The sequence below is a fragment of the Carassius gibelio genome, chromosome A1, assembly GCF_023724105.1.
Source record: "Carassius gibelio isolate Cgi1373 ecotype wild population from Czech Republic chromosome A1, carGib1.2-hapl.c, whole genome shotgun sequence".
NCBI lineage: Eukaryota > Metazoa > Chordata > Actinopteri > Cypriniformes > Cyprinidae > Carassius > Carassius gibelio.
In genome coordinates this window covers 26,913,065-26,935,913 of record NC_068371.1, presented here as the reverse complement: position 1 = coordinate 26,935,913, position 22,849 = coordinate 26,913,065, and the positions used below count along the sequence as shown (strand labels likewise).

Here is a 22,849-nt window from a genome sequence, read left to right as displayed (position 1 = left end):
GTTAGAGCAAACAAACATGACAAATTACACCAGCATTTTGATTGATTAATATCTCTCAAATGTTCATAGATCATTATTGCCTTTTTTTTTTTTTTTTTTGCAGTTTTTTTTTTTTTTTAAGATTTACTTTACATTTTAAGATATGAGTTGCATTGAATAGTGTTGAGACAAGCTCAAAATGTAACCGCAGTAATGTCACATGATGCTTGGATTCGTTTTTGATTACTCTTGTCTTTCTTGCATATATTTAGCCATTTATGAATCTAATATTAATATTTGGAGTGGAGTAGGATTGGAATTAGAGTACTCGATTTAAAGAAATCTTCCACTGCATTTTCCAGGTGTCGAGTAACCGGCAAAATGTTGGAAATATCACATTCTACGGACAAGAATCCATGAAACGCATTATTAGACTAGAGTATACAATCAAGGGGGAATACATCAATATCTATCTCAATATGTTAACTGTTCATTGCGTTTTCTAAATACAAGTTTAAACCCTCGCTCTGAGTTTTTGATGTCAACATATTCAAGAAATTACAGTAGCTGTAGCATTTCTGTCGTAAAGAAATATTAAAGATTAAGTGGTTATTTGAAAGAATTATTTAATCAGTGTTAAACAAGGATTAGATCACGCTGTAAAGTGAAAAAAATTATTGTTAGGCCGTTGTTTTGTTTGTTATAATGCGTAATGTACATTTAGCTCGGTTAAATTATGAATTTAATTCCAGTTTTGTTCCGTAAAACCATATGATTACCTGCCTTCGATACTTAATTTGAGCGAATTATTATTGCCTCATTGCTATTATACAGTATATGTATTTAAGTTACTTTAAATGCAATTGTTTTCTTTGGTCTATTTTTATCACCACAGAAAATTAATTATAATTATATTAATCATCGGAATAATCAGCTGATTACTCAATTACAGAAATAATCATTAAAGACAGCCCGTAGAATGAAGTATAAAGGCCTGATCATACCAAGAATAACTATAAATGAACAACTAAATAATAACTATATTAGCGGTCACACTTGTAATTACCTGTTGCAAGGCTGTGTCAATGTAATTCACTTAACAAGTTAATAAAATGTGTTTAGAGCTCTAAATCTGATCTTTCATTGTTTGATTGCAGAGAGTAGTCTGTTGAATAAAGCCCCGCCCACCCCCACCATGTTCAAGTACAGGCCCACATACAGCAGTCCGGCCAAGAACCACACTGCCCTCACACATGCCTACGCCAACCAGGTAACTTTTCTCTGTCGATCTACAGTATGTGTTGCCTATCCACAGTAAAGAGGTGTGTGTGTTCATTCATCATCTATGGTGATAATTCACTACATTTAATTTGACGTCCATTATGTTCTTTTGCATGACTGTAATTATTATTTCCTTTGTACCACACATTTTTTAGTCTTTTTTTTTTTCTCTAACATTTTGTTCTATCCATTCAATTGTTTTTCCCCCTCCAATTTGATTGACTCAGTGGCTTTCAGTTGAACAGTATCAGTAAGTTTACACTGTACTACTTTTTCTGTGTGTCTGTGTGCGTTATTGTTTAATTATGTGCCAATGGTCCTCTCTTTACACTAATATCTTTATGCATATGCATTTATTTTTAATGCAGCTAATGCTACTGAGTTTCTATTATATTGTCATTTGTTTTATGAATTTCCCACTATTTAGTTTTCCACTATAGTAGTTATTTTGTATCTTTATCTTAAGTAAAGGTTATTATATAAAGATGTTGTCTCTGATGCTTTCTTAAAAGGACAGCCGCTTATACAAAGGAAAAAATTGGTTGTTCTGAAACAAAAGCATAAATAAAATGTCTTCCATTTGTTTAATTATACTCTAGTAGTGTTAATAAAGTCTACAGGTTGACAACAGTTGGCCACAATCAAATCTAAAATTTTAGGCTAACTGGATAAATGTCAAGCTTGCTTGTAACTTACTGTTTATACATGAGGTACCAGGGCTTTTTACCTCCTGCCAAAAAAGACCACAAGACAAGAAAAGTGAGTTGATGTGGTCTTTGATTTTTAACGTCGCTCATGCGTCGCTCATTTGTTCCCTGCCTTTCCAAGCTTAGCCTCTCTGTCTGTCATAATGCTGTCTCTTTATCATAGCTAGAGAAAATGCTTTCCTAAATCCTGTGTCCCCAGTGGCCCACACGATCAGTACCCAGGGGTTTGTCCTTGACCTCCCTTTGAATTTAGCTTTCAGATTTCCTTTGTAACTTTATAAACTCTTCTGCTTGCTGTCTCTCTCTCGCTCTCTCTCTCTCTGTAGATGAGTCGTGGGGAGAGTCTTAAAGAGTCCTCTTCCTCTCTCCTCCAGTCCAGTCAGCAGCCAGGCTATCGCTCTGAGCCCAGTCTGGATGGGCACGAGGGGGGTGGAGTTGAACGAAGCGGGCCAGAGCGAACAGGTGGGGGTCCCGGAGGACCTCCAGGCTCAGGGATCACAGGATACTCTCTAGGAGGGCGTTCATATCCCTCCTTCTCTGATCCCCCAGTTCTTGCCGGAGGGGCCTCGCGGTCCTCTAGTGTTCGCTCTTCTCACAATGCCCCACCATCTGAAGCTACCACCTCCACCAGCTACAAGAGCTTAGCCAATCAGACGCCACCACCGGCTCCTAGGAACGGCAGTCTGTCATACGATAGTCTACTCACCCCTTCCGAAAGCCCAGATTTTGAGTCGGCAGTGCCAGAGGTGTCACTAGGGCGTCCGCGCACACCTGTTGGATACAGTTCGCCTTTCCTGTCGGCACAGATCGCCCAGCAGCGAGAGGCGGAGCTCCACCAGCCGTGTGCCTCCAGCACCGCCCTCCTTGCCTCCCCACAACACGCCGGCTATCTACGTGGCTTCACCTCCTCGCCTCCCGCTCCACCTGAACGAGAGCGGGAACGCCAGCTGCACGACTCTCAACCACCCCACCACCATCATCATCACCACCACCATCATCACCATCACCATCGGCCGCCCCGCTTCTCTCGACCCCCTCTGCTCTCTGACTCGGGCCCATCTCAGCCCTCATATCCGTACCGCACTCGCTCCACTGACACGCCTCTGCCGAACACCACCCACCCTCCACACTCGCCCCACCCCCCGCCGCTGGGGAAGTCTCTGTCTTACTCTAGCGCTGCTGCTGCAGAGATGCAGTACCGCCTGGTCCGCAAAGCCTCGGCCTCGGTCGGGGGAGGGGGCATACAGGCGCCAAAGTGAGTAACTCCCCATCAACCTTACGATGCTCTGCGCAGCCTGCTGCCTCCTTCCTTCTACTCTTCCTCCTCCTCCTCCTCCCAGACTCCTGTGAGTGTATCTCTTTCACTTCTTCCTGCTGCTTTGTCCATACCAGTCTTAACTCATTCTGTCTGGGCAACTCTCCAGTAATTTTACACTTTCAGTAGTGATCATCTGTTGCTTTCTGCTACTTGGTGTCATCGTGTTGAACTTTTGTTTATCATTCTTACAAATTTAAAATGGCATAAAATCAGTTCTCTTGTTGATTAATTGTGGATTAAAAGACGTTGTAAATTAAATTCCACTTTTTCTAATTAAAACAAATTGCCTAGACATAAAAAAAATAATAATAATAATGAAATTTAATTGATACATACATTCATTAACCATTGAATTTAAAATGTCCAGTTATAATTATTTAGATAAGTTTCATTATGGTTGTTGTTGTTGTTACTATTGTTACTTTATTAGTTTAAAAGTTCTATAAATCTCTATATAAGATTGTTAAAGGCATTACTAATTCAACTGAAAACATAATCTTTTCAACATCACAACCTTTTTAATATTAAATATATGGTCAACCGTTACAGATTTTAAAGACAGGTTCACACAAGCACCATATTTTCATTTAATTATGTACATTATAGTAATGCCTCTTATGTCTCATGTGCCTTAGTTGTCTCAGTGCCATATCATGATGTCATAGTAAACATGAATAGAATTAAATAGGCAAGGTGGAAAAATAGATTTTTAAAGTCTTTTGACATCATGCTGCCGCTTAAGTTTTTACCATGGTTAGCTATGTAAACTGGATATTGTCTAATCTAGAATAAACAGATCCAGTTTAATCACTGGCAGAATGGCTTAATGGGTAGATCTGAGACAGACAGAAAGCTTCATCACTGTTCTCATTCAGAAGTCTGGAAAGAGTTATTAGTCAGCATTTTAAAAGCAACAAAATCAACCTGGTGTCTACCAAGAAGCAGAGAATAAATCTTTTCTTTACCGGAAACATTGTTATTTGGAAGCAAACCAAGGACCAAACAATGATCTCTCATCATTAACAGTCATTTCAGTTGCATGCTGATAGCAGAGCTGATGGTTGTAATAAACCTGTCATGCTTCAGTGTTTAAGAGAATGTTTTCTTTCCAAATTGTGTGGCAGAGAAATGAAATTGACTAGCAGCCCAGGCTGAATATGCCACTGTGGCTTAACTCTTTTCATTGCCTTCATGCACGTTGTTTTCTGAACTGATATCCGCTCTGGAAGGCTTTTTAACTAACACCTATACCATGCATTTTTGTCATAGCAACAGGAATTTGAAATAATATGTATCATGTGATGTGTTTCATTGTTGGTTATCAGATCGTAATTCCTTCTTCTTTGTTGTGATGTACTTTTGGTTACATTGTGATGCTTTAATCTGTTTTTGGCTGACAGTTAAACTTTCACATGACATTCCTCTAAAATAGCACATTTCATGTAGACCTTTGTGCTTTATTTAAATGCATTCTACAGGTTCATACTAGATCTGTAATCGGCCCATAAAAGTTAGGCCCGACAGGACCCGAACCCGACAAGTACATTTTGATTGACAGCTTTTTAAAAGCCCGAACCCGTTTACAGCCCGACATTATTCATATGTGGGCACACAGTTATTTTGCCTTTTGTCAAGAAGGAGTCATTTATACATGTTTTAACATAATATGATTGAATCCACTGAAGATTCCTGCGCTCACTGATGGTGCGTCATTATTCACTCATTATACTCATTATAAGCATGGTCAAAACTTTTCCACACCTCAGAGTTTGCTTTAGTTGCTGGTGCAACCAAAACGTAATCGCCAGAGGCAAGCCTCCGTTTCAACTACTCCGCATACATTTTCGCATCTTTCTCGCGTTAATCGAAACACATCACATGACCGCTCGTTTACCTCTCAAACCGGAGCGCAAGCCAGAGCCTGAACCCGTCGGGTCCCATCGGGTTCGGTCAAAGATCTTCAGCTCTAGATCATACCTTTACTCTCACACACTGCTGTTTTAAAGTTTGGGGTGTTTTTTTTTTTTTTTTTGTCTGTCTGCATTTATTTAACTAATAGTAATTCATCTAATAACTAGTTTTCGATTTTAATATCCCTGTGATGGCAAAGCTAAATTTTCATATGCCATTACTCCAGTTTTCTGTGTCACATGATTCTTAAAAAGTCATTTTAAAATGCAGATTTGGTGCTCAAGAAACATTTTCTTATTAACAGTCGCCGATTCATATTTTTGTGGGAACCATTATGCATTTTTTTCAGGATTCTTTTAATGTATTTTTGTTTAATGTCTTTTAGTGCAGTTAAAAAAGAAAAAAAATATATTTGAAATATAAATCATAGCATTGTCTTTACTTTTACTTTTGATCAATTAAACGCATCCTTTTAATAATATTAGTGTTATTTTAAAAAATAATAATATTACACTTTGACCCTATTCTTTTGAACAGTATTGTAAGTACTGTACAAGTGTTTATACTAATGTAAATCTTTCTCTCTGTTTTTCTGGTTTAGGGACGAGATTCAGATGAAGTCGTATAGTCGGACAAATGGGCAGCCAAAACCTTTTTCCACCCCCTTGTCCCCCTCTAATCCTGTCAGCGTGTCCACTCGGCCAGGACAGGCGTATTCCAGTGCTGGCTCTTCTCAGAGCCCCGCCCACAAGCCTGGAGGCGGAGTGAAGAAGGTGACGGGTGTTGGTGGGACCACTTACGAGATATCGGTGTGAGATCTCGAGTCACTGTCCTGAGCCGTGGAATTATTTTCTTCACTCTGTTGGGCGGACATTTATTGGTGCCTACTGGAAAGATCTGAAAACCTCTCTTCAAAATTGAAGCAGACCTCTGCTGTTATCTTTTAAAACGGATGTAATGATGACCAGCAGTTTTTGGAGGAGGAGGAGGAGCAGTTCAAGCCCTGACATAGTGAACTTCAGGACTCCTCACCAGTAAGGAGCTGGAACACAGAATCGGTGTAAAGGACCAGTTTGCCTTCCAAACATTTCAGTACATAACAAAAAAAGATTTTTATCCAACATAAAGGTGTAAATTGTCCTGTATAGAGAAAACGGTAATTGTTTGCTTGTTTTTTCATTGGGTGGAATTAAATTTTACAATAGGGGACCTGTGGTATTCAGTATCCATTTCAGACCACTGTGATTGGCATGCGACAACGTTGTGTCGGTATCCAATCAGCACCAGGGAAGCAATATGCTAGAAAAGATTAAAAAAAGGACTAATGCATTATTTAAATGACAGCAGCCTTTCAAGTGCTTTTCAGTAATGTTTTCTGAGCAATGGCCTTGGAAAATCAAGGATGTTTTTATTTAATTTTTAAAGTCTTATTTTGTATGACTATTGATAAGATCAAATTTTTTTTTTCTACAAAGGCTGATATTTGTTCTCTGTGGACTTTTATCTAATCGGAGGGATAAAGAGCTAATGGCCACTCTAGCCAGAGAGATCAGCCGGTAATCAAAGGGTTAACCGTAGCATAAAAATGCATCTCAAGCTGGGACGTTTTTCAATTTTTATACAGTAAACATTGATTGGCTGCCTCTTGGATGTTGTTGTTGTTGTTGTTGTTTTTATGAATATGTGAGAGCCAATTCTCACCGGTGGCCTTGACTAGCCAGCCATATAGGATTTGAAGCTTCCTGTTCACAATGCCACAGAATGCTGGGTAACCAATTCAGTGCCCTCTGATTGGACAGCAGTTGAACCAATCAATGGAAGTTAGCTGTCATTATGAATCCGTGAAAGCCTTTTATTTTTAATTATTCAGTTCCTACCTATTGCATTCGAGAAAATTGTGACTCATTTCAGTCATCGTCTGTCTTGTCAGGGGTATTGATCAATATTTAGATCCGAGCTGGCCAATCAGGGGACAGAATGTATTTGCTGACTGATACAAAAGCCAATGAGTACACTTAAATGGAATATTTTGGATCAAAAGATGGACTGCGGAGAGGGAAAGAACGAAAAGAATGTGTACTGTATAGTTCAGTGTGAGTGAACATGGTTGTGAATATGTGTATGCGTGCGTGAGTGTTTGAGCATTGGTAATAAACTCTTTATAAATCAGTTGTGCTTTTAAGGCTTTATTTGTCTCTTTATGCATTGCTCCTGTTTTAATGGACAAAATCTTCAGAAAACTACACACACCCAAAAAAAAAAATCTGTCCAAAAACAAATCTGTGAATCCCTGTTGTGAGTGTAGACAAAACATTCATTAATTTGTTGCAGCATTGGAAAATAACCTGGTGTACCTAGAAATACTGAAAATGTTAGATGTGCTCCCTTGTTTGTTTCATGAATCTCAGCTCAGAGAATTTTTTGATGCTAAGACAATATATAACTTTTTTTTTTTTGTTGTTTTTACATTTGAATACTTTTATGTAAGCTTGTCATTTTTATATATATATATATAGAGAGAGAGAGAGAGAGAGAGATAGATGGATAGATAGATAGATCTAAATAGTCTTAAAATTAAGCTTTTCATTTTTAGATTTATATAAATGTATATAAATAATTTCATGTTTATGAAAGAATGTATTTGGTACTTGGTCCATTTATGGTTTTGAAACGGCCTATTAATGTGACGAACCTGTGGTTACTATTGAATTAGTATAGATTGTTCTGAAAGGTCTACCAAGAAAAGGTTTTTTTGGTAGCCACTGCACATGGTATGTCATTGTGAAGAATATGTGTAGATTGTTTAAGTGCAAATTTCAAATGCTAATTGAATAATGCTTTAATGAGTGATTTAGATCAGCTGAAATTAGCACAATAATTTGTCAAACATCTGCTTGGTTACTCTAAATTTGGAGCAAACCGATAAAATGCACAACTTCAACAAAACAGGAGGTGAAGAACAAAGTGTTTTATTGAAATGGCAAAAAAACACTCAAAGCACTTAGCACATCTTTCAGACATCAATTCATCAAATATTAGTGAAAAATCAAGAATTGTTTACTCGATAGGGAACTAAAACAATATTGTTTTTTTTGTGGGGGAATTAATGACAGTTTTCTACATGAACAAATTGACAATAAAAGCTTCCAACTGTCAATTTAATGACTAGAAAAGGTTAAATCGTGAAGACTGCCTGCAGCTTTCTTCCGTGCCTGTCAGTTTAACATAAAAAATAAATGTTAAAAGCTTATATCATTCGGCATAAAGTAAATTAAAATAATACATTTAATATACAAAACATTTAAGACTTTAGTATACTGCAGTATATTCTCTCTAAAAATGAAATGTGTAACTGGGTCTCAATGTCCAAGGTAACTGAATCTGAACTTTTGGCATAAAAGACCCTCTCTTTTTGGACCACTGAATTCAGTCTAGTAGTCGGTACCATTACCCAACCAAGCTACATTTCACAAATATCAAAAAAAAAATCCTAGGAGTGACGATGGAATGGGAAGATTAACAGTAGAACAGAAAAAGAACTGATAAAATGTTTGTTCCCCAATAGTGATGCATATGCATCACAAAATATCCCCTTACTAATGATCACTTCACAATGATCAACCATATTCGAGGTAGATGTCCAATGTTTCATGGTTTAACTTGTTTAAATTAAAACAGAGATTGAATATCAATGTCCCAAATACCAGTTTTGCCTGTGCATACTGTGTCCAGCATATCAATGATTATCAAATCTAAATATGTATTAATAGAAGGATTTACTATATTATTGGACTGATTTTGCACTTAACTAATACATTATACAAAAAGAAACAATAACACAATCATTCCGTTGATTCTTTCTCTGCATACTCCGCTCCAGTCCCATAGTGATCCCCAGTGCTCTTTCTATTTGTCCTTCTTGCTCTCTGTGTCCATCGCAGCGATGGTCTCGGCCTCCGGTTCCTCCTCTTCAGGCACAGGGGCAAACACAGATTCAGCGGGCCTCTCGAACTTCTCTCCTTTAGTCTTGTCAAGCTTTTTCGATTTCTGATACAATTCGTTGAGGTTAAACTCGCGGATGATGTTTTCCTGGAAACAAAAATAATAATCACACCACATTTATCTGTATAGTACAGAAACGTATACAAAGAGTAAAAACCGCTGAAGTTTTTGAAGGATGTTTCTGACAAAGTTTGTCACTCTGAATGTCTGATTAAAGGGATAATTATAATTATATTCTCATAGCTTCATTAAATTAAGGTTGAACCACCAATTTGTCATATTTGATGTAACTTTTTTGGGCCATAAAATAAAACGTTTCAGTTACGTTGCCGTCTATGCAGAAAAAAAAAAAAAAAGAAAGCTCTTGAATTAAATTAAAAATAACTTCATGTGTGGTTTGAAGATGAATGACGGCTTTACAGGTTTGGAATGACATAAGGGTGAGTAATTAATGGTCATTTTTGGGTGAAGTATCCCTTTAAGCCATACCTCTGTGAAGGTCCAGGACACTGCCCGTCCCTTTTTGTCCACCTGAGGGCGCCTCATAACTTCCTTTCCTCCCTGGAAGAGCACCAGAGAGGGCAGCTGCTTCGAGAGCGGAGAAGTGCTGACCCTGTACCTGAAGGGAAACAAAAAACAAATGAACACAACGTTGCATATTGTCCCAGTCAGATGGAATTAGCTCAGAGAAACAGTGAGACACAGCAGAGCTGAATTTACTTTTTGGATACTTCGCTGTAACGACCGATGTCCACCTTGCCGAATTTCAGCCCTGCACAGTTGTACCTGCGTGAGAGAGAAGTGAATTGTTTCTATTCAGAATATTTCTATTCACAGAAACTGATGAGCAGCTGAATGTAACACTCGAAAGATCGAGGTCGGTAAGATATATGAAACGGAAATATTTAGACAAATTATTGTTTTACTGTCGCTTTTGATCAACTGAATGTGTCTGCTGAATTTTTATTTTTATTTTTACTTTTAAACCACAGTGAAGAGCAGTGTACTTACTTCAAGGACAGATCAGCGTAAACCGAGGCGAAAGACTGACACTCTGGTGACCAGTTAGCAAAAAACTCCACGATCCAGGTCACTCTGTTATCCTTCTCCAACTCGTCCTAAAGAGAAAAGAAAAGTGATCATCTGCACTCACTAGAATAAACCGAACAGTTTCAAACATATCCCTGAATACGATCTTCCCCTCAGGCTGCTGAAGTTAAAGTTCAACTATGAATGTGGCTGAAGTTTGAGCATATATTACCATTGGTTTAAAACTCTCTTTGAATGAATGATTGTTTTTAAACACCCAAAGGCTTATTTGCAAAGAATATTGGGCAGCAATAGGGATAAGCATTTATGGCCTTTGAATTGCTGTTACTAATAAGCCAAGCACACTCAGGCAAGTTCCCTTTGATGTTTTAAGTCAGCCATTAGTATGCCATGAGACGCCCCATCACTGGTGCTCTTCTACTATACATCTCCCCAATCATTCTCTTCATATCGTTCCGCTCTTCTTTTTCCATTCTGTGCAAATCATCAAGTGCTTGTTTCTAAAGCAGACTGGCTAACATGAGCTCATACTCACATCAATGGTTTTATCACTGAAGTACTTGATGTATTCAGGGCCCATGTAGAGAGGGGGTTTGCAGGTCATCAGGAAAACTGCATCAATGAGAAGAGAAAACATCAGTGTCATTTAAGGATCAGTTATATACTATTATAGTTTGTGTTCATATTTTAATTAGACTTTATTGATATATTTTCAGTTTTCGTTTTAATTTTAGTTCAACTTTTTGTATTTTTTATAGTCATGTTTTTCTATGTGTCTTAGTTTTATTATTATTATTATTATTATTACTACTATTATTTATTTTAGTATTTTAGTTTAACAGAAATGAGAAGTGCTGCCTTGACAACTAGCTGAAATAAAATTATTTTAAAGTTTTTGCTTTTTTTTTTCAGATAATGTTTATTTTTTTTTTTATTTAGTTAACAATAATAAACCTTTACTACATTTCCTTAATATCTGGTTGTAGTCTATAGAGTTCTTCCGAAGGAAGAGGACTCCAGTTACATGTTTCCATTGAATCACTGTTTGCAATCTTGTGAAAAGATAAAAAAAACATACTGACCAATACACAATGTCAAGTAGAGAAGCCCCAAACGTATGTCCAGTCTGAAGAACAGAATCACATTGGCTACTTTACTAAAGAGGATGATGTTCCCCAAGTGCTGCTCAATGGTAACTGGGGAGCAAAGATATAAAAAAAGAACATATTTTCATATTGCACTGTTTTGTGATTCAAAAAACCACACGCAAAGGGGTCGAGTTGAACCGCAAAGCTGGAGGAGGGGGACAGAGGGTAACAGAAACACTGAATGACAAGAGAAACTGATTCAACAACAAACACAACATCAACCGTCACTGAGAGCACAAAGACTCACAGGTGCCCCAACGTTTAGTGTATAAACAAAACCTTCAAATCCAACCTTAGCATCATCAGATTCAGTACACATGAGGATTATCTGCTGAAGTTTCAATGTTAATAACGAATGCTGTAAAGAAAATTATGCATATGAAGAAAAAGAGTATTTTAAGAGGGCGAAACTCTTACTTGCTCTTCTGTTCTTCATCATGACTATGGCGCTTAAGAACATCAGTATCTCCACCTCTCTCTGAAAAAAAAGTGAATGAACAAAGGCTATCATTCATTTAAATGTTAGTGCATAGTAAAGACACTTAATAATATAAAACGAAAATCATATAGTGTTATATTGATATTATATATATATATATATAGAGAGAGAGAGAGAGAGAGAAAGAGAGAGAAGTTTTAATATACTTTTTTTACACATTATTGTGTATTTAACAGTGCCCGTTTTTGCTGTATTGTTCAGGCTGTTGGACCAAACTGTGTGCCATGTTTATATATATATATATATAACCGTGAATGACACAGATGCACCATACGTGGGACCATTGCCAATTCTTATTTCCACATGCATCATTTATATGCATGGTAGTCCAAATTATTGCCAGCTAAATAGCGACCCCCAAATTCTGCTGGCCACTGACCAGTCTCCGTTAACTGTATCCGTTATCATTCAGCAAACATTTGTTAAACCCCCCAAAGGTCTGCTTTATACATACCCAGTCAAAATCGCATGAATTGCCGTCCTCGCGCTGCGTCGAAAGGTGTTCGCAGATCCCAGGTGTTTTGCGGACAAGCAGGAACGCGACAGACATAAATAACGAGGCGATGTAGTACGGCTTTAGGAGCCATTTGTAAACCTGCGGCAAATGATACAGAAACGCGAAGAGAGGTGTTAATAAAGCCATTCTTTGTTTTTATTTTATTTCTTTTAGAGAATGAGTGCTGAGGTGATCCGAGACAGCAGGGTCTGCATCAGTGCGAGACAATATTCGTCGGCAAATGAATTAAAGGATTTAAAGGGACAGAGGTCACCGCGGACGAAGGAAAAATTCGCCCCGCCTCTTTGAAACACGCCCGTTGATTGGTCACTTCTCTGAAACGACGTCGCTTATTGGTCATGATGTCACATAAAGAGAAGGACGAGAGGAAGTATGTCATTTTTTTCATTTACCGTAATAAATAAACTTCCGTCGACGATTTTAACATGAATTTGTGATAAACAAACATTACATATTTGTCTCATCTTATATAATTATTTATGTAAATAAATTACAGTGTTACACCATATGATGCATTTTTAGAACCCATAATGTACGTCTCATGTTTGGTCAAATTTAGAAACTGTGCAAAATACGACCAAGTACTTGATAAATTACGGTAAATTTCTTCAAACAACCGGAAGCAATTGTCAACATCGTCAGGGAAGTCGTGCGGTAGTAAAGCGAAGACAACCGTCCACACAATAAGATCGTAGTGTAAATTTGTCGTCATGACAGAGATATTGTCCTCGCTGTATGGTCAGCCTGACTCACAGGGTCCAGCAGGGCCATCTGCGCTCGGCTGTGTATCTGGGAAGTCTCGGGTAACGTTATCCCAAAACATGGGTCCGATGTGTTTCCCTCATCAGATGGTGGATGAAGGGGGTCCGATCAGAAAACCCGCCGCGATGAACGAGCCCTTCTACATGCTGCAAGAACTGCCCAGTGAGCTCCTCTTTTGTATCTAATATTAAGGATATTATTGATTTTGTCGTAATAATGTATAATAAAGCGCTGCGTCAGAGTCGGTGTCATTCTTGAGTGCTTGTATAGTATGTACCCAGGAATTTACATGAGAATACCATGGTACTATGTCCAAATAACCATGGTACTTTACTTTATCCTGGTGACCACAAAACCAGACCATGGCATACAATATATGTCACATCATGTAAGACATTACTAAGATTACCCAATTACAGCATCACAGTTATTCAAAAACTAAAAATAAATAAATACAGGTTGTTTTTATTAACAATATGCATTGTATTTTGTGCTGTGATTGTTAACCTGGTCACTTGGCATAATTTAATAAATATTAATGAAAGTCTTACAATTATTTGACCATTTGTATATTAAATATGCATTACACACCGTTCCTATGTATTGATTGAAAAGAGTGAGATCCGTAAAGAAAATGTTACATTTATAACTAAATAAAATATATAATTAATTAAAATTTTTGTTTGATACTTGTAATCTGTGATAAACTTTTGAAAACAAAACATTGTCATTCATTACAGCAGATGTACCAGAGGAAACATTAGCCTTGGAGTCAAAAAGATTGAGAAACTATAGTTACCGTGTTAAATTTTGGAAGAGGGTTATTTTAGAGTTAAAAGAGCTGTTTTGGTCACCTTCGTGGACCTGTTAACCCTCTCATGTCTTCTTCACAGTGGAGAATGAGCTGACGGGAGACACAAATCTCATCACACACTACAACCTGGAGCACGCTTATAACAAGTTCTGTGGGAAGAAGGTGAAGGAGAAACTCAGCAACTTCCTCCCTGAGCTTCCTGGTGTGTATGCATACTTTTACCTTTCACTGCCGATTTGACAGCGGTTCTAGAATCTTAAATGTGTAGTAAACCTAAAAATGAAAATTCTGTCATTTTTTACGCACCCTTTACTTGTTTCTTTGTTCTTTTGAATACAAAAGAAGATATTTTGAAGAATGTGGGTAACCAAGTTGACGGTAGCAATTGGCTTCTATAGTATAATAATATTCTGGAAGTCAATTTTGATTACAAACATTCTTTAATTTCCTTTTTTGGTGATTTATCCCTTTAAGCCTTGTGCACACAAAAAAAAAATGTGCCCATTATACCTGTATTGAAAGTACACTGTGTTTGATCCTTCTGTACTCCAGGAATGATCGACAGCCCAAGCATTCAGGACAACAGCTCTATGCGATCTCTCATTGAGAAGCCACCAGTGTGCAACAACTCATTCAGTCCTCTCTCTGGGGCTATGCTGACTGGCTTCAGGCTACACACTGGCCCTGTAAGTGTGTGTGTGTGTGTGTGTGTGTGTGTGCGCGCATGAGAGAGACAAAAGAAGGATCGCCTTTTAGGGAGGCAAGTGTAACTGATGCTGCCCCTGCTTTGTCAGATGTTTGTTGTTGTTTTGCATGCATGATTTATGTGACTATCTCTGTCCTGACAAAGTTACCAGAGCAGTACAGACTGATGCATATTCAACCACAGAAGAAGAAGAACAAGCACAAGCATAAACATCATCGGCCTCAGGATCCATTACCACCAGGTGACGGTCAAACACAAGCACGCAAAGAAATCAACGTATGCTTTAAATCTTAACTCTCAATCTCACATCTTCACCACAGAAACGCCGTCAGATTCAGACCATAAGAAGAAGAAGAAAAAGAAGGACGACGACCCGGACAGAAAGAAAAAGAAGAAAGATAAGAAGAAGAAGAAGGTAAATTGGAGTTATTACCGATTACACATTAATTCTTCTACGCTATCGTTTAAAAGTTTGGGGTCAGTAGGTTTCTATGTTTCTTATGCTCACAGGCTGCAATTATTTGATCAAAATACAGTAAAAACATTGTGAAATATTATTACAATTTAAAGTAAATATTTTCTATTTTAAAATATGTTGTTTATATGTATGATGGCACAGCTGCATTTTCAGCATCATTACTTCAGTCTTCAGTGTCACGTGATCCTTCAGAAATCATTCTAATAATATGCTGAACTGCTGTCTTTACTGTCACTTTTGACTGTAAATAAAAAGTATTCTTTTAAAGTCACACTGACTGTAAAGCTTTTCACTGTAGAGTATTTATTTTTCATTTGTTTTATACATTATCATAGATTTAGAAAAACAAATTTCCGGTAAATAGTACACCTGATATCACTGATACAAATACAGTAAAATGTATACAGTTATTGTTATTTCTACATTTGCAGAATCGCCGTAGCCCTGATCAGCCAGGCATGACTGGGGCTCAGCCCAGCAGCAGCAGCTTGAGATGAGAACTGCCTCGGTGGCAGGAAAAACTCGATGAAAACACAAGCTGGATAATTGGGCCTTTTCTGGGACGTCACAGATTTAATGTTACAGTGATTCAGATGGCAGATGTGTGTATATATGTGTGAGAGTATATCATTATGTAATGTACCAGAACACCTGGTAAACATCACATCTGTTGTATTTGTAAGTGTCTAAGTGCCTCTATGTCTATTTATGAGTGTGATGAATGATCATGAACTTTTTTTAGACTCGTATTTCTTTTTTTTACAAATAAATAATCAGCTAAGAAATGGCTGATTTGTGAGAAAATCTTTGAATTTATTAGATTTTATTCCTTCAAGCATGTTTACAGACATGAGCTCAGTACAAGCACCATTATGTTGAAAAATCAGTTCTGTAACATACAGAACAGCACTTCTGAAAGCAAGAATAAAGTGTAAAACTGGCTTCTGCAATACCGTTTGTAATATAAAGCTGCATTTACCGTATTCTTCGGACTATAAGTCGCACCTGAGTATAAGTCGCTTTAGTCCAATAATACGTCATGACGAGGAAAAAAAGATAAGTCGCACTGGACTATAAGTCGCATTTATTTAGAACCAAGAACCAAGAGAAAACATCACCGTCTCCAGCCGTGAGAGCGCGCTCTGTGTTTTCAGTGTAGACTACAGGAGCAGTGAGCAGCATAGAGCGCCCTCTGGCGGCTGTAGACGGTAATGTTTACTCTTGGTTCTTGTCTCTTAGTTCATTTCTCTTGGTTCATGTCAAATTAATTTTGATAAATAAGTCGCACCTGACTATAAGTCGCAGGATCAGCCAAACTATGAAAAAAAGTATGACTTATAGCCCGGAAAATACGGTACATCAAATTTTGTGAGAGAGGGATGACAAAACAATCTTAAAGTTAAGGTTTTAAAATTCAAATGGCAAGGAAAAGTGAGCATTTCACGCTGCCCTGAGTCTTGGGATTGGGTTTACCTGTACATAAAAATGTTGCATTCTCTGCATTCCATAAATTGTGAGCATTACTGAAAAATGTTTTGGCTATGCATACTAATGAATTTGAACGTGTCTGTGTCCCGCACATACACAATGAAGATCATAACATTGTAGAATCAGAGTTCTCAGTTAATCGTGAGCTACTCTCCTGAAACCTCCGGCACAGAGCCTTAGTATCTCAGCAAGTTAGATCAACATTTGATAAATGATTATGAACACAAAATGATTGTCTTTGGTATAATGTGCAATGATAAATTGTGCACAATAACACTTTTTTTTTTTTTTTAAAGAAAGTAAATAAAGCACATTTTGATTTCATACTGATTTTAACAAAAGTGACGAGACAGGAGGTGCTTGACGAGAAAAAGTTTGGTCATATTTAACTACCATTATAATGGACATTTCAAATTGTCAATGCAATAACAACGAAGAAAACTCCAAACTATATATTGTAGGTCATTGCATAATGTTTTTCTGGTTGTTAAGAAAAGCCATGAAAATAGATCCTGCCCAATCACGCAGTCTAAGTCTTGACTGATGCTTCAAATTGCACATTTGCTTGTTTTTTAACACTGTTTTATATTCGTCAAGTCTTTACAGTGACTGAACATGAAGCCGAGTTTATGAAGTGCCATGATACCATAATTCATAAATCTGGTCTATTATTAACATTCATCTCAATACTAAATGTATTGGCCCCTCTGCCAAAGTGATTAGTTGGATAGCTAAATATACAAATAAATAGTTTAAGGATAGAATGAAAAGCAAATATTACACACAGCCAACTTTTTATTTAAAAATATACAAATAAATTGACTTAATTTAGATTTTTGGGTGAACTATCCCTTTATGTCATTAATAACTTACCCTCATGTTGTTCCAAACCCGTGAGACCTCCATTTATCTTCGGAACCATTCACTATTCCAGCACTTTCCAGAATCATGTTGCCATTTAATCTTGATATCGTACTGATACACACTATTAGACATCAACATATTAAACATAATAATCCTTGGTTTGACATTTTGTCATCTAATGCAATGTCACATGATATACTGAAAGGGTAGTTCACCCAAAAACAAAAGCGTAATCATTCACTCACCCTCCAATTGTTCTGTTGAACACACAATTGGATATTTTGAAGAACGTTTGTAACCAAAAAGTGGACGGTAGCCACTGTCTTCCATATATATTTTTTTCTTTCTCCATACTATGTAAGTCAATAGCTACCGTCAACTGTTTGGTTACCAGCATTCTCCAAAATGGAGAAAAACGGTTTGTGTTCAATAGAAGAAAGTTGTTCAGGATTGGAACAACTTGAGGGTGAGCAAATAATGACAGAATATTAGGGAGAACTTTCCCTTTAAGTGTGTTATAAGTGTCCAAATAATTTTTAAGGCCACTGGTTGTTACAAAACCAAAATCGGTGTATATTGGTTTCGTGAAAATAACATGACTCTCTTACCTTTCTCTTCTGCCGCCTTCACTAACTCCTCTGAGACTAAAACAGACACAAACCGGTGGTGAAAATAATGCAATATAAAGCCAATTTAAGGGAGCATCTTTACTACCCACCTACAAACACCCACCACAAACACATGCTTCTGCAAAACTACAGCAAACGCCTGTAAGCTTGTGCTGATTACATTTACCCATCTGTTCTGGAGCAAAGTTACCAAAACACATTTAAAAGAGCATATGTTTCTTTTCACATGTTTCAATTTCATTAAAAACAAATGAAAGATTGAAAGGTTTGGCTGATGCTCACGATTAGGGTCACCATGGGTAACCAGGAACTTAGGATCTTATTCATGGCACCCATGAAAAAAATGAGACGGAGCTGGGTCATCGCCATGCTGATGATGCTCCACAGGAAAATAGGTGAGCACACAGAACTGTAGAAGGGACGGGATCCTGCTAACCCGAAAACATTGATAATATCAATAGTTATTTATGATCAGATTCACAATCGTTCAAGACAGTGTGATTGTGACAGCTGCCCTGGCTCTGTGCAGCTGCTCCATCACTGGAGGCTGGGTTTTTGGTCACCTCTTGCTCTTTAGGAGTGTCCTGAGTGAATGAACTTTCTTCAGTCATCTTATGGTCCATCGCTTCACCTCTCCACTTCACAACTATACTATGAAATAAAGAGAAACAAAAAATTCATGTACAGTTTTACAATAATAGACACAGCTATTTGTGTATATATTGTGTAACACTGTCTATTTGTATTGTTATGTTCTTCTGATATTGCTGTTAAAAAAGTTTGGGCTTTGTTAGATTTTTTATTATTTAAAAAGTCTCCTACACTCACCAAGACTGCATTTATTTGATAAAAAAATGCAGTAAATATTGTGAAATATGAGAATTTAACTGTAACTGTTTTCTTTACTCCTGTCTTCAGTATCACATGATCCTACAGAAATCACTCTAACTGTATGCTGATGTGCAACTCAAGAAACATTTCATATTGTTATCAATGTCGAAAACAGTTGTGCTGCATAATATTTTTGGGATATTCTCATGGATTGAACGTTCAAAAGAACAGCTTTTGTTTGAAATAGAAATCTTTTGTGATATTATAAAAGTCTTTACTTGTCAAATTTGCTTAACTTAATCCGCCCTTGCTAAATAAGTATTATTTTATTACATATCGTTTTGAAATTAAATGTTAAAAATAATAAGTACAGTGCATGTTGTGATATTTTTGGACTTATAGTGTATTTAGCATTTACGTGTATCTGACATCCTCAGGGTCAGGAAAAGATTCTCCTGTCCTATTAATAAAGCAGCTGAGGAAGACGCTGCCCATAACCAGAATATAACAGAAAAAGAGACGCCCACATCGTAGATCAGCTAGAGGACAAGACAGAAAGAGTCATGTTCATTTGCCGCACTGTAAGACAAAAGCATTTGTCCGAATACTTTGCATCGGTGTTGATCACAGTGTTTGTTGTATGTTTTTAAATAAATCTCTACCTTGTCTCCTGGGAAAGTGACAGCCGAGGAGGAAAGAATCGTAGACCGCACATCTCCAAACATATTTGGCAACTGAGAAAATCAATCATGGAGAAAAGAATCATAAATTAACATACTAATGTATTCAAACTGTAACGTTTGTCTATTGCCACTAGAGAGCAGTATGAGCTTAAAGTTGGAAACAACCCTCAGCCACACAACATCAGCGATGTGGGTGCGTGCTACTGATTCAAAAGTACGTCAATAAATAAATGCATCATTTTATGATATTATTTTATTTCATCATAATTATTATACATAACCGTTTTCATGTAGTTTATCAAATAAATTATATACAAAAACAAATAAATAAATTAATTAATTGATTTATATTATTTTATTTATTTGTTTTATATATAATTATATATGTATCACATGAAATAAAGACATAAATGTTATAGGATTTATTTTTAGTTTTTAATTTTAGTTTAATATGTAATTATATTTATTATGTGATATATAATTTACATTTACATTTAATCATTAATCATTTAGCAGACGCTTTTATCCAAAGTGGCTTACAAGTGAGAACAATAGAAGCAATCAAACCAACAAGAGAACAACAGCAGTATACAAGTGACATGACAAGTCTCAGTTAGTATAGTACAGAACACATAGCCAGAGGTTTTTTTTTTTTTTTTCTTTTTTTTTTTTATATATGAAAGACGAAAAGTCCTAGTATTTGTTGGTTAAGTGCTGGCAAAAAAGATGAGTCTTAAGATGTTTCTTGAACATGAGTAAATTATATATAATTATACATATAATTATATTTCAATGCATAAATACACACACACACACACACACATAGGCTGAGTGATACTAGAGAGATTAAGCAAAAAAAAAAACAGGCATATAACCCTGCAAGTGTAGCACTCGGGTTAATTATCAACCATTCTGCCCATCTTTTTTTTCTCTGAATTCAAACCAAATTTTCCATGCACTCTTTAGAAAAAGAAGTACAAACATGTCATTGGGTCAGTAATCCAAGATACAAATGCTAAAAGGTGCATCTTTGTACCTTATTTAACCATTAATGGTACATATTAGTACTTTAAAAATACATATAGTACCTTTTGAAAGCGAGCTGCACCAGTGGCACTTTCATACTTTTTTCTGAGTGTATAATTGCCTCTGATTTACTTGAAACATTTAGCATAGAATAATATATTTGTGGGTATGATAAAATGCTGAGCTAGGCATGTGCTGCTGTGCCAACAATGCTCAATGCTCTACCATTCCAAGCAAATAAACACACACACACACACACACATGCCAAACAGAACTCAAAAAACACACAGAGACACAGATATCCTGACGCAAACACAAACAGTTCATTTCAAGCTCTTCTACTTTGTTCAAACCTACTATTTTAGTATATAAATAGGCTGCTGAAATGAAATACTTTCAGGAAGCTGAAATGTCCTTCAGTGTGACATGCGATACTCCATTTAGAAAGTTTTAAAGAGCAGTTTGTCAATTTGTTTATATTATATACATGCAGTTCATACAGTATGCATGCGAAACTAATATAAAAACAGGTTTTTATCTTAGTTCAACTCAGAGCATGTGTGTGTTTGTGTGTGTGTGTGTGTGTGTGTGTGTGTGTGTGTGTGTGTGTGTGTGCTAGTCTGGAACTATTAAATTTGACTGTCAGGACAGTAAACACACAGATCACAGACACAAAGAAAAGAAATGGGACAGAAAGAGGAGGGTGGAATAGTTCAGTGCGGTTGGTAAACTAAAAAGGGAACATTGTGGCAATGTTTGCATGTCTTTAAGACAAAATTATCTAACTACCAAATAATGTATCACATCTTCAAGTTTCATAACATCCACATTTTCCTTGTTGAATATGGATTAAAGTAAAATTGTAATTGTAAAAGTAAAATCAAAAGTAAAATGGGTTGTGGACTTTGTGACGGCACAAATACCCACATGCATAAATGAAGTGAATTACAAAATATAATCCCCATTTAAATTCATCCTAATAATACATTTATGGTTGTGTAAAAACAGGAGCATGTGAGGGAAAGCCAGGAAAGTGCATGTTAATGTGCGCTGTGTTGGAGACGGTGGGCTTGGTGGAGTAGAGGGCGTGAAGACTGATCTGTGCTGTGATTGGCTGAGATCAGCATGCCAAATTGTAGAGTGAGGGGATGGAAAACGTACAAGTGATCAGCAACAGACAAAAGCAGTAGCTCTCATGCAAGTACAGACATTTGCATCTTATGCATAGAAAGAAATGCAACAATCACGTGTTTTGATATTACATAATGAGGAGCAGTATTCAAATAGCAATTAAGGAAAAATAAGCATAGCCTAAAGGCACCTTGCATTTCACTTTACACATGTCCTCAATAGGAACTCAGAATATAGAATAGGTCAAATGGCAACGTTGCAAAGTTATAATTTTTATACAAACCCAATTTCAAAAAAGTTGGGACACTGTACAAAATGTAAGAAAGGAATGGAATAATTTACAAATCTCATAAAATTATATTTTATTCACAATAGAATATAGATAATATATCAAATGTTGAAAGTGATTTGGATTCCATGAGAGCTACACATTCCAAAAAAGTTGGGACAGGTAGCAATAAGAGGCAGGAAAAGTTAAATGTACATATAAGGATCAGCTGGAGGACCAATGTGCAACTTATTAGGTAAATTGGCAACATGATTGGGTATAAAAAGAGCCTCTCAGAGTGGCAGTGTCTCTCAGAAGTCAAGATGGGCAGTGGATCACCAATTCCCCCAATGTTGCGGCAAAAAAATAGTGGAGCAATATCAGAAAGGAGTTTATCAGTGAAAATTTGCAAAGAGTTTGAAGTTGTCATCATCTACACTGCATTATATCATCCAAAGATTCAGAGAATCTGGAACAATCTCTGTGCGTAAGGGTCAAGGTCAGAAGGTCAATTATTACAACATCATGGCTGTGTAGAAGGATCCAGGTACTGAAATGGCCAGCCTGCAGTCCAGATCTTTCACCCATAGATAACATTTGGTGCATCATAAAGAGGAAGATGCGACAAAGAAGACCGAAGACAGTTGAGCAACTATAAGCCTGTATTAGACAAGAATCGGACATCATTCCTATTCCTAAACTTGAGCAACTTGTCTCCTCAGTCCCCAGACGTTTGCAGAATGTTTTTGAGATGAGT

At 36.9% G+C, this 22,849-nt stretch overlaps 3 protein-coding genes across 7 annotated transcripts in view; 2 read left to right on the top strand and 1 right to left on the bottom strand.

The window, feature by feature from the left end:
- Positions 1-7,365, top strand: part of LOC128017122 (palmitoyltransferase ZDHHC5-A) — a 32,359-nt gene extending 24,994 nt beyond the window's left edge. For 2 of the 4 annotated variants that reach the window (XM_052602354.1, XM_052602345.1), the window contains exons 10-12: positions 1,137-1,249; positions 2,294-3,222; positions 5,798-7,365. In XM_052602354.1, the coding sequence (XP_052458314.1) occupies positions 1,137-1,249; positions 2,294-3,222; positions 5,798-6,011 (1,256 nt within the window). In that variant the 3' untranslated portion in view covers positions 6,012-7,365. Of the gene's footprint in view, positions 1-1,136; positions 1,250-2,293; positions 3,314-5,797 lie in introns of all 4 variants that reach the window. The other 2 variants (XR_008184371.1, XM_052602362.1) reach the window with 2 other exon arrangements.
- A 784-nt stretch (positions 7,366-8,149) lies between these two features.
- LOC128017166 (thioredoxin-related transmembrane protein 2-B) lies at positions 8,150-12,649 on the bottom strand. The gene is made up of 8 exons (XM_052602418.1): positions 12,350-12,649; positions 11,814-11,874; positions 11,331-11,444; positions 10,784-10,860; positions 10,210-10,316; positions 9,919-9,984; positions 9,688-9,817; positions 8,150-9,285 (listed from the first exon to the last, which is right to left on the bottom strand). The coding sequence occupies exons 1-8, from the start codon at positions 12,536-12,538 to the stop codon at positions 9,103-9,105; spliced, it is 927 nt and encodes a 308-aa protein (XP_052458378.1). The 5' UTR covers positions 12,539-12,649; the 3' UTR covers positions 8,150-9,102.
- Positions 12,650-13,022: 373 nt separating this feature from the next.
- LOC128017174 (mediator of RNA polymerase II transcription subunit 19-B) lies at positions 13,023-15,976 on the top strand. Of its 2 annotated transcripts, none has more exons than XM_052602437.1 (6): positions 13,023-13,336; positions 14,068-14,190; positions 14,541-14,674; positions 14,839-14,935; positions 15,027-15,109; positions 15,604-15,976. In XM_052602437.1, the coding sequence occupies exons 1-6, from the start codon at positions 13,123-13,125 to the stop codon at positions 15,667-15,669; spliced, it is 717 nt and encodes a 238-aa protein (XP_052458397.1). In that variant the 5' UTR covers positions 13,023-13,122; the 3' UTR covers positions 15,670-15,976. The 2 variants fall into 2 exon arrangements, with proteins under 2 accessions (XP_052458397.1, XP_052458388.1); XM_052602428.1 differs by having other exon boundaries at positions 13,024-13,336; positions 15,015-15,109.
- Positions 15,977-22,849: the final 6,873 nt, after the last annotated feature.